The 12,563-nt window shown below is 41.4% G+C and overlaps 1 protein-coding gene across 1 annotated transcript in view; it reads right to left on the reverse strand.

Moving 5' to 3' along the window:
* Positions 1-12,563, reverse strand: part of ENO4 (enolase 4) — a 43,258-nt gene that overhangs the window by 4,202 nt on the left and 26,493 nt on the right. The window contains exons 10-12 of the mRNA XM_038758612.1: positions 8,203-8,370; positions 3,164-3,289; positions 1,912-2,107 (exon numbers count right to left, since the gene is read on the reverse strand). Of these exons, the coding sequence (XP_038614540.1) occupies positions 1,912-2,107; positions 3,164-3,289; positions 8,203-8,370 (490 nt within the window). The remainder of the gene's footprint in view (positions 1-1,911; positions 2,108-3,163; positions 3,290-8,202; positions 8,371-12,563) is intronic.

A 12,563-nucleotide genomic window follows, 5' to 3' on the forward strand; every position in this document is an offset into this window, starting at 1 on the left:
TAGGCCACGCTACTTCTCTACGGGGAGGTAACCAGGTTACAAACTAAATGGTGATTAGGTGGAAAGAACTAGTCCCCCTAACTCTTAATCAGGAAGCTTTGAGTAAAGATGGCAGCCTCTATCAGTGGAAGAGCTCATTACAGTGCTAAGCGCTTAGTACAGTGCTCTGCACACAGTAAGTGCTCAATAAATACGATTGAATGAATGAATTACCCCTTTTATTCATTCATTCATTCTATCAATCATTTTTTGAGCGCTTATTTTGTGCAGAGAACTATACTAAGCACTTAGGAGAGTACAATATAACAATCAACAGATTCCTTGCACACAACGAGCTTGAAAACATCTCCCAGGTTCAAGGTTGAGGAGTAGTATCTGTGTTTGGTAGCCTGATAAATGTTAGGCAGAGATATGAAAACTATATTGTTAAATGTGTAGCAACAAGTATCATTTCAATAATGCACTTGGGGAGAAATTTCATTTATGCCCAACCTTTGTAAGATGTTATGTAATTATCTGATTAAGGACTGCAGTCTGTAGTGTTCTTAATTAAATGCACATTGCTCTATCATAGCAAAAATAGAGCAGGAGAATTGGATTAGGTCATGGACAACTAAATGATGGACCAAAAAAAAACAAACCCTGGGGGAATAGGCCTATGTTATCTTGGTTCTTTTTGCAGCTCTGAAAAACCACTGGTAAGACAGGCCTTCTCACCACATCTGCACACCTGGATGGGGATCACCCACAGCATCATTTTCAAACACAACAGACAATTATAGTGCCTGATTTAAATGAGAGGTTCAGCTCTGTAGAAAAGTAACTTTATACAATTTTAATTTAGCTTAGTTTAGTTATAATACCCATGTGAAGTCAAGATGAATTATGAAATGGTGGTTGGTGTATTTCACATTGACAAGGAATTTACAGTACTCTATATTGCACCAATTGGTGCTTTATGAGAATTAGTCAGGATAATACTAATTGGGATGTTTAAAAGCTTACTGTGTGCTAAACACTGGAGTAGATTGGACAGATTCCCCATTGCAAATGGGGCTTTTGGTCTAAAGGGGAGGGAGGATAATATTTTATTCCTATTTTAAATATGAGGAAACTGAAACACAAAGAAATCAAGCAGCTTCCCAAGGACATACTTTAAGCAAGTGGTGGAGTAGAAATTAGAACCCACTTCACCTGGCTCCCAAGCTCATGCTTTCCACTAGGCAACACTACTGCTCAGTACAACACAGTCATTCTGACAAATTCCCAAATGCATAGATAATAATAATAATAATAATAGCATTTATTAAGTGCTTACTATGTGCAAAGCACTGTTCTAAGCGCTGGGGTGGTTACAAGGTGATCAGGTTGTCCCACGGGGGGCTCACAGTCTTAATCCCCATTTTACAGATGAGGTAACTGAGGCAAAGAGAAGTTAAGTGGCTTGCCCAAAGTCACACAGCTGACAATAGGCAGAGCCAGGATTTGAACCCATGACCTCTGACTCCAAAGCCCATGCTCTTTTCCTTGAGCCATGCTGCTTCTCAAAGATGACTGCTCTGATGGCCTTGGGGAGCTAAAAAACACTTCTCATTTCATGGCTGTCCTGAGAATTCAGGAGTGTAATTTAAGGAACATCTCTAGTTAACTTCTCCATACCTAAGAAGGTTTGGCACTCAATAATGCCGTTGACTGATTGATTGCCATCTCGTTGCCAGACACTGAAAGGGTTTCAAAACTTATTGAACCTCTAAAGTTGTTTACTGCCACCTGCCAGCTTGTAGCCTTCTGAAGTTTATACAAATCAGTGAGTCATTGGGATTGAGTGCTTTCTGTGTGCAGAACACTGTACTACGTGGTATGAATGAATTCAATTCGTACTGGATCTATCCAACCCATATTTGAACTCACTTTCGATAAGCTTGGTAACATCCACGAGGCCACAAACTGTAGCTGCATTAGTATATTTTAGAACCAGCCCACTGGATTTGGGTGTATTTATGGTTTGTTCTTCTCGAAGCTTAGAAATGCTTTTGGATGCAGTTTCTGCAATGATGTGGCACTTGGAACCAAGAGCATTGCAGAGGCTCTTCCACTGCTCACTGTCCTGTGTAACATTAAAAGAAACACTTGTGACATTCTGGAAAATAGAATGCTGCACACTTTCTCTTATAAATGCAAACAATGAGCAGTGCCTTTCTACCCACAACAAGGGATGTCGCTAATATACAAATTTGTTAGGTCAGGCCCACATCTGAAAGCCTTAGAAGGTTTAGAAGGGTTCAGGTTGTCATCAGTGCTAGAAGGCTGGGTTCATGTCTACTACTTTTTTGTTAAAATATTGGCATTTGTAAAGTGCTTACTCTGTGCCAGGCACAGAGTATCCTATGCACTAGGATAGATACAAGATAAACAGGTTGGGCATAGTCCATGTCCCACATGAGACTCACAGTGTTAATCCCTATTTTACCTGTGAGGTAACTGAGGTACAGATAAGTGATTATCTCCAGGTCACACAGCAGAGTTGTGGTGAAGCTGGGATTAGAAGCAAGATCCTCTGACTCCCAGTCCTGTGCTCCTTCCATTAGGCCATGGCACTTCTCATTAATTCCTCTAGTGTATTCTCCCAAGTGCTTTTAATACAGGACAATCAGTCAATACCAACTCATTGACTGATCCAGTGGTCTTGTACTTCAGGCTGCTGAAGGTACTCCTGGGAATGAATCATCTCTGATAGTGGGCAGAGTTTAAGGGGAGTTTAACATTGTGAGAGATCAATTTGAAGAATTTCTCCAGGCACTGGTGTTCAGTGGTATAAATCCTGTTGTGTTTATTTAAAAACATTCAGCAGGAAATATGTTTGTTATTCCAAAATGAAGTGAGTTGTAGGCACAGTGTTCTCCGCAGCTGATCCTGGTATAAGGATGGTCAGTGCTAAATATTCATAGGCATCTGCCAAAGACATAACCCCCAGCACCTCTGGGCCTGACAGTATTATCACTGCTGAATGTGGGGAGAGATTATTGTCAAAGTCATTGTTAATGAAGCACTGGACTGCTGGCTAGATAAATTCTTCATATTTCCTGCTTAAGGCATACTAACTGCGTGGAATGGGACATTCCGTCTGGTTAATGTAAGGAGAAGATGGAGTAGTCACACTTACCTCTTTCCTCAAAGGATCTATTAATGCAGTAATTGAAGGAAATCTGTTGATTAGGTCCACATACATATCGACCATCTCATCTGGATTCTTGAATGTTCCCACGGTCACTTCGTACTTTCCTTTACTCTGACACACAGAAATAAAATGTTCAATGGTAATAGGAGAGGTGGGAATGTTGTCTATGGAAGTGATAGGATTGGCTTTGGATTTAGAGTCAGAATAGCACAATCTAATAGTAGAAGTAGATTAGCTGGGGTAGACAGAAGATAATCGGGTCCCACATGGAGCTCACAGTTCAAGTAGGTGAGAGAGGAAGTATTGAATTTCCATTTGGCAGAAGAGGGAACTGAAGCACAGAGAAGGTAAGTGACTTGCTTAAGGTCACATAGCAGACCAGTAGCAGACCCAGGACAAGAACTTAGGTTTTGTAACTCCCAGGCCCAGGCTCTTTCCACTAGGCCATGCTGCTTCTCTGATTTCTAATAAGCATTCTGACAGGAGAGGATCTTCTTGGAAATGCTTGCATTTTATGCCAAATAGTATCTGTTGAAGCACCAATTTAGATGAACAAAAATAGTTTGAAATGTTTTAGTAGCTCTGAGACCAATTCTTGTGCACTTCAGGTTCCACTTCTTTCTTCAGTGGGAGCATTACAGACAGAGGAACCCCAGGGCAGAGAGTGGTATGGGAATGACTGTATTTAGAATTATAAAATGATGCCACATAACTGGCCATCCATTTTGCATAAACAATGAAGGAAAAATGCCCATAAAATAAAAAGCGGCAGTGAAAGCTCTGCCCACACTCACAGCTTTACCTATTGAATCCAGATTAGCTTCTCAACAGGCAATTAATATATTACATTCCAGCATTTGTTTTATCACATTTCACTGTGATAGTTAAAACCAGCATTGGGTACCTGAAATCTTGAAAAACAATACAAAATGGTGACTTGTTTCTGTTTCAGGGCTTTGGAAGCATTAGGCTATTTTAGTTTTCTTCATGTTTGCCCCAACATTATGTCGAAGAGGGATTTTAAGAAAACGGCAGTCACTTGAAATTTTGATCCAAAGGCAATCAACCTGGAACTCGGTGAGTTTGACTGAACAGAAATTTCATTTTGGGTCCAGGAGACCTGGGTATGTGCTCATTCTATTTCATTACCCACGGCTCTGGGGCTGGCCCCAGAGAATGAAATTATTGGCTCTCTATCGCTACCCTCTCCCTTTCAATCAATCAATCAATCAATCGTATTTATTGAGCGCTTACTATGTGCAGAGCACTGTACTAAGCGCTTATCCCTTTCTTGATATGTAATCAGTATCCTGTGGCTCCTGAGAGCAGAGATGTAAAACTCCCAGTACCCAGAAGCTCACCACGTCCCAAGATCCAAATATTAATTCCCCGAGCCCGTTTGGGAAAGCAGAAGGGGCCCAAGACCCTGGGATTTCCTCAGCCACCCAGAAAACCATGCCAACCTCTGCTTTGGAGGAAAGTGGGGGAAAGGAGGGCACTGCCCTCAAACAAGCAAAAAATAATAATTGTGGTATTTATTAAGCACTTACTATATGCCAACCACCGTACTATGTACTGGGAAGATACAAGATAATCAAGCTGGACACAGTCTCTGTCACAGTCTAAGGTTGGGGGGAAGACAAAGTATTGAATCTTCATTTTATAGATGAGGAACCTGAGGCACAGAGCAGTTAAGTGACTGGCCCAAGGTTACACAGTAGGCAAGAGGAGTAAGGATTAGAACTCAGTTCCCCTGAATAGTAATAATGATAATGGTATTTGTTAAGCACTTACTAGGTTGCCAAGCACTGTCTCAACGTGCATGTTGAAAGGAGTGTAAACCTGACCCAAACAATTTCTCCCAAAGTGCAATGGAGTCTGGCAGGTGTTTTCTATTCTTGGATTGCAGATCTAGCTGAAAAGCTAACATCCAAAAGTGATTGGGTTAATTTGAGTTATCTATCACAATACACCAGAGGTTACAGTGGAACTTGGGAAGCAAAATGACTGATTAGTAGCAGATAACGGATTTCTTCATATTATATTTTATTGAAACCATAACATTATCCACAGGGCCTCATAATTTGATTCAAGCTGTGCAAGATATGGCCTGCCCCTTTTCATTCAATTGTATTGCATTCAATTGTATTTAATGAGCACTTACTATATGCAGACCACTGTACTAAGCATTTGGGAGAGTAAAATATAAAGAAGTACAATTTACTCAAATAAGGGATCAATTGGTTTCCAAGCATATTTCACCTCTGGTGTGAAAACATCCTTGGGTTATTATTACAGAGAAGCAGCATGGCTCAATGGAAAGAGCATGGGTTTGGGAGTCAGAGGTCATGTGTTCACATCCCAGCTCCTCCAATTGTCAGCTGTGTGACTTTGGGCGAGTCACTTCACTTCTCTATGCCTCAGTTACCTCATCTGTAAAATAGGGATTAAGACTGTGAACCCCACGTGGGACAACGTGATCACCTTGTATCCTCCCCAGTGCTTAGAACAGTGCTTTGCACATAGTAAGTGCTTAACAAATGCCATTATTATTATTATTATTATTATTATTATGGTACTTATTAAGCTTATGACTTACCAGGCACTCAATGAATTAAGAGCTGGGATAGATACAAGATAACTCCATTAGACATATTCCCTTGTCCCACATAGGGGCTCACAGTCTTTAAGTAGAAGAGAGTAGGATTTAGAGTCCATTTTACAGATGAGGAAACTGAGGCCCAGAAGTTGTGACTTGTCCAAGGTCCTACAGTAGACAAGTGGCAGACCTGGGATTTGAATCCACATCCTGTGCCTTCCAGGTCAGTGCTCTTTCCACTAGGGCACGCTGTTTAAGCAACTTAAGTAAATACAAAATTCGAGAGTCAGTTCCATACAAAGTGCACTCAACATCAGCCATTGCTCCCACTCCCTGGAGCATTTAACTGCAGAGTAACTTCTTGAGTTATCGCTACATTTGAACATCTTTTAATATCTTTCAGCCACAATCCCCACAAACTCTTCTAGGGTTATGTGATTGTCACATGGCCTACTGAGACTACCACACTACCTTTCATGCCCATGGAAAATGAACTTCTGGCCAATTCCACTTCAAAAAATAAATACACCATTTTACTTGGTGCTGCAGCCTTGGGTAGCACAGATGGACCTGAGTGGCAAAACACCATCGGGGCTAAGATCTGGGCTACAGGTCATGGCAGGGCAGGGCAGATGTGATCTTGGCTGCACGTCACATTACAAGGGAAATTCAGGGACACCAAAACCTCCATATGGAGCTTGAAGACCTTATAAAAGCATTTGACCCTCTCGGTAGATCTGGTCTCTGATAACTACTGATGAAGTTTTGGCTTGCCTGAAAACTTGGTCGAGAATACCCCATGGTGATATGATTGTCCACATTGGAATTAAATGTGGACATTCAGCGCTTAGAACAGTGCCAGTGCTTAGAACAGTGCTTTGCACATTGTAAGTGCTTAATAAATTCCATAAAAAAATTAAAGGAAATTTGCCTAATCCCTTGTCTCACCATCCACAAAGTAAAGCAAAGGCTGTGCACTAGATTCAGGCTTATTTGACCTATTCTTCATAAGTCACTCTCAAAGAGGCCCCAGGAGATCTGGAAACATGTCAGAAACAGCATGGTTTAATGGATAGAGTACAGACCTGGGAGTCAGAAGGACATGGGTTCTAATCCCAGCTTTGCCACTTGTCTATGTGACCTAGGGTAAGTCACTTAAATTTTGTGTGCCTCAGTTACCTCATCTATAAAATGGGGATTAAGACTATAAACTCAGTGGGACTTTGTCCAACCTGATTAGCTTATATCTATCCCTGTGCTTAGTACAATGCCTGGCACATAGTAAGTGCTTAACAAATATCATATTATAAAAAAAAACTCCCATGTGCCCTGCCTATGCTCTTTCCACTAGGCCACACTGCTTACCTGGGTAGCATATTGGCCAGCATTTATGTACATATCCATAATTTATTTTAAAGTCTGCCTCTCCCTTTAGACTGTAAACTCCTTGTGGGTTGAGAACATGTCCACCAACCCTAAACTTGAAGGCTCCCAAGCACTTAGTACAGTTCTCTGCACACAGTAAGCCCTCAGTAAATACCACTGATTGGTAGAGTGTGGGATCACTTTTTAAAAACTAACACTCAGCTCTACCAGAGCACATGCTCTTTTAATATGTGTTTCAGTTGGAAATGGTAGAATTAGGGAACATTCCTCTGACAACACAAATCTATGAAACACAGTGTTTGAAGACATGGATATGCATATGCGTAGGGGATAGAGCATGAGCCTGGGAGTTAGAAGGTTGTAGGTTCTAAATTCCACTCTGCCACTTCTCTGCTGTGTGACCTTGGTAAGTCACTTAACTTCTATTTGCCTCAGTTGCCTCATATGTAAAATGGGAGTTGAGACTGTGAGGCCCCATGTGGGACAGGAACTGTGTCCAACTCGATTTGCTTATATCCACCCCAGCGCTTAGTACAGTGCCAAGCATATAGTAAGTGATTAACAAATACCACAATTATTATTATTATTTGCATGTGATAGACACAGTGTGAGTACTAGTACAACACAAGTTTTCCTTAACGTGGAGTTATTTTAGGTCGCAAACCATGCATAATAGAGCAGGTGTACATATGAGTTTCAAAAATCAAATGAATCTACCATTTCAGCTGTTTAATAAAACCGAGTGATCAAACAAATAGAATGATGGTTTCCCCTTTTCTAATTAAAAGATAATTGACCTGGTTTTGTGAACTTTTTAAATTATCCATGCCATAATTTAACCAAATGAATTTATACCTGTCTCCATCTAGTTCCTATTTTCCATTAACCCAATAGATTAATTGAAAACGAGCAGCATTATTTAGAAAATACTCGTATCAGAATAATAGTGATAGTTAGAACAATTTACTCTCTAATTCTTACAAATATTAATTCAACAAACAAGCATTAAAAAAGACTGGAGATGAAATGTAAAACTTACATAGTCCATTAATTCATGCGCAGCACAGTTGATAGCTAAATTCAGGTTTGTTCCTAGTTCTAGCCCAAGATTAATGCAGATTCCTTGTAGTAAGAGCAGCGGCTGGTCTGGCATGTCATAGCCCATCGTTAAGCAGCCCAAATGGGACATTTTACCAGTTGCTTCTTGCTGAAAATGAAGAATGCAGACAGATATGGGTTGCAGCTCACCGCATGGCCCTGATTTTCTTCCCTCCCAAATCTTGAGTTGTCACTTCAACTTCAGGATTCCACCGGTGTTCTGAGTGAGTGTGTTTTTCCCAGTTATTTAGTAGTAATGGTACTAAGAGAGCTTGACATTGGTGCATTCTACTAGACTTGGTGGTCTATATCCTAGCCAGAATTCTTTTCCCAGATCTGTAAATTTGAGGGAGGGAGGGAGGCAGAGAAATCGATAGATCAGAAAGGGGAAGAAATTTGAATGGAAAAAAATCAATCAATCAATTGTATTTATTGAGTGCTTACTGTGTGCAGAGCACTGTACTAAGCACTTGGGAAGTACAAGTTGACAACATATAGAGGCAGTCCCTACCCAACAGTGGGCTCACAGTCTAGAAGGGGGAGACAGAGAACAAAACAAAACATATTAACAAACTAAAATAAATAGAATAAATATGTACAAGTAAAATGAATAAATAAATAGAGTAATCAATATGTACAAACATATATACATATATACAGGTGCTGTGGGGAAGGGAAGGAGGTAAGACGGGGGGATGGAGAGGGGGACGAGGAGGAGAGGAAGGAGGGGGAAAAAAGAAGATAGGAACAACTGAAAAGTTAGAGACTAACAAGAAACCTTCAAAAAGTAAAATAGGAAAGTGTCCAAAAAACCAGGGAAAGTTGGGAGGAGTAATGGATAGTTGGGGAAGGCAACTGACTTGCCTTTGCCACTTTCCCTTTCACCCTTAATCTCCTCCCCAAACTCCTTTTTCATTCTAAAAGTAATCTTTCTGCTTCTACTCTACTTGAAAGTCCCCAGCACCATGATTCTCCTCTCCCAGCCCTGAGAAGTTTTCTATCAATTAACTGTGTAATCCATCTTATTTATTCAGCACTTACCTTGTGCAGAGCACTGTCCTAAGTGCTTGGGAAAGTACGATGTAAGAGTTATTTTTGATCTAGTTTCAGCTCACAGTTATTTGCAGTGGAAGTGCAATTAACTTCAATGAACTCCTACCTTACCTTGCTACTCTCCTACAACAAACCAGCCCCCACATTTTGCTCCTCTAATGCCAACCTACTCATTAAACCTAGATCTCATCTGACTCACCGACCTCTGGCCTGGAATGCCTCCCTTTTCATTTGGGACAGACAATTATTCTCCCCACCTTCAAAGCCTTATTAAAGGCACATCTCCTCCAAGAGGCCTTCCCTGCCTAAGCCCTCATTTCCTCTTCTCCCACTCCCTTCACTGTCACCATTTGGCTCCCTTTTATTTACCCCTCCATCAATCCTACAGCACTTATGTATCTGAATTTTTTTATATTAATGTCTGTCTCCCCCTCTAGATTGTAAATTCATTGGGGGCAGGGAATGTGTCTACCGACTCTGTTATACTGTACTCTCCCAAGTGCTTACTACAGTGCTCTACACACAGTAAGCTCTCAATAAATGTGAATCATTTGATTGAAGTGGCCAAGGCAAAGAGAGCATTCTTTGCTCTCTTTGAATCAAGGCCACCTGCAAGAAAGGAGAAAAACTCCTCATTAGTCTAGGTGCTTGGAACACACACAACTTCCTCTCTTCCAAACACAGAATCCAAAATGATTCTGAGTTACAATTCCTCTTTCTCTCAGCTCCAGTAAGAGAAGCAGCAAGCAGGAAAAAGAGGGGGAAAAAATCTCCCACTTCTCTTCTTTTTCATCACTACCACTCTGAGTAGGGAAGCTTTCAGGGAAAGAGTAGAAGAGAAACACATGTTCAATAATTACAAATTTTAACCCACTTCTAAAGACTGAAAAGGTGTAGAAAACTGAGGAAACCTCACAGCTCAATAAAAATAGCCCTGAAGGCCAAATGATGGAAAGTTTGATTAAATAAATGATAATGAACTGTCAGTTGCAGATGGTTAGAGACAGAAAAAAAATATTTTTTTAAAAAAAGGTTAATGTTCTATCACAACCCAGCACATGTAAAAGTAATTTTTGGACTTTGAGCCAAGAAAACTCTCCAGAGATAGAGGAATGAGCAGGGGAGAGAGAAGGTTAGAGGGACAAGCAGATTATGCCATAAGAAAGGCAATAAAATAGGAGGACAGATGGGGAAACTGGAGAAATAATTTTTACAACAAACACAACTGGATAATGGCGTCCAAACTGAAAATCATGACTTAGGGGCTGGGGGCAAAGACAGGAGGAGAGGATCCCTTTGGATATTCTAGTGTCTGGCATGACACTGCCACTTCTGTGGTCTGCACAGTGTTGTTACCTCATCCCTGATGCCCAAATGCTGAGACCAGGCAGCTGCATCAGGCATACCTTTGAGCAGCAGAGATGCCAACTTTTTAGTTTGCAGGAATGAGGACAAAAGATGACTCCCAAATCTCAAGACTCAGCAGAGATACAAATGGTCCCTGGGTCCCGTCCAATGAGGAGGAGCTGAAAGCTCCTGTTCCAGGCCCAAAGCTAAGTGGATGTGAAGTCTCCATTCTGATCCTGGAATCTGACAGGAATGCAAATGACCCCAGCTGGCCTCCCACAGAGAAGAGTGCTCACTCCCAACTGGTGAGAGTTGAGGATTTTGGCTCCCCCAATGGGCCCTACGGCCAGCCTAACCCTACACCCCTTAATAATAATAATAGTTGTGGCTTTTATTAAGCACTTGGTATGTGCCAAGCACTTTTGTAAGTGCTGGGGTAGTTACAACGTAATCAGGTTGGAAACAGTCCCTGTCCCAAATGGGGCTTAGTCTTGATCTCCATTTTACAGGTGAGGTAACTGAGGCCCAAAGAAGCTTAAGTGACTTGCTCAAGGTCGCACAGGAGACATGTGGCAGAGCCGGTATTAGAACCCATGTCTTCTGACTTTCAAGCCCATGCTCTTTCCACTAGGCCAAAAAAGAGTGAGGCATGTCAAGGCCCAGTACTGGAGCCCTTCACAAGAATGTCTTCCCCAGAAGGGGAGACCATACCTGGGAAGCAACAAAGAAATGGATTAGCATCTTAGCAGCTTTGCTTCTTCCAGGGAAGCAGTATGGCTTAGTGGATAGAGCACGGGTCTGGAAGTCAGAAGTTTGTGGGTCTAGTCCCGGCTCTGTCAATTCTCTTCTGCGTGACCTTGGGCAAGTCACTTAACTTCTCTGGGCCTCAGTTACCTCCTCTGTAAAATGGAGATCAAGACTGAGAGTCCCGTGTGGGACAGGGACTAGGTCCAACCAGCTTACCTTGTATCTACCCCAGTGCTTAGAACAGTTCTTGGCACATACTAAGTGCTTAACAAATACCATTCATTATTATTATTATCTGCATCCATGGAATAGGGTTAGGCAAATCTACATTCCATGCCCCCAAACACATGTTTGTGTGTGGGGGGATAGGGGGAGAGCAGGTATGGGGGTAAAAGGGTGGAGGGGAGGGAGAGAGGGGAGAAGTGCTTGTTCCTCACACTCTGGAATTAGCACCCCCTGCTTAGACCACTTAGCTACTCTGGGATCACAAACCCCTTCAGAATAACGCTGAAGTTGGAGACACTCAGGGCTCAGTGTTATTTCAAGATATTTCCTTGATACCAAAAACCAAGCCAGTTGGTGAAACAGGATATATGATCATCACCTCCTATATAAACTAGCCCTGCCCTTAAATCCTAGGAATCAGTAGCTCGAGTGTGATATATTCCACTCATTGGATTTCACACATTATGGAAGAGCAAATGCGGGCATGGAACTACAAACTCAGAGCGGATGGTGACAGCATTAGCTTGTATTAAAACTACCCCAAGAGCCCTTTGTTACTGACAGACCATCAGAGATGTCAATGATAGTGCCCATTAGGAGCCCTTTTCAAAAAACCGCTCTAGTTGAGAAACTATTATGCTGAAATTTCTCACATTATGTAGCTTTCTAAACTGTATAATCACCTCCTAATCTATAATTTTACCAGTACTCTTGGGTCAAAGGGAGGCAGATGCGAACAGATTAATATTCAGCCCTTTGAGGGAAAAAAGACCCCAGAAAACAAAAACCAAGTGCCTCGAATTAATAAAGCAGTAAAAGTTTCTGATTTTAAATGGCTGGGGAGGGGTTTATATATATATATATATATATATATATATATATTTCCATTTGTTTTTCTCTGAGAAGCTTTCAGAAGTGGTTTTGTGATCT

Source organism: Tachyglossus aculeatus, chromosome 16 (assembly GCF_015852505.1).
Source record: "Tachyglossus aculeatus isolate mTacAcu1 chromosome 16, mTacAcu1.pri, whole genome shotgun sequence".
NCBI lineage: Eukaryota > Metazoa > Chordata > Mammalia > Monotremata > Tachyglossidae > Tachyglossus > Tachyglossus aculeatus.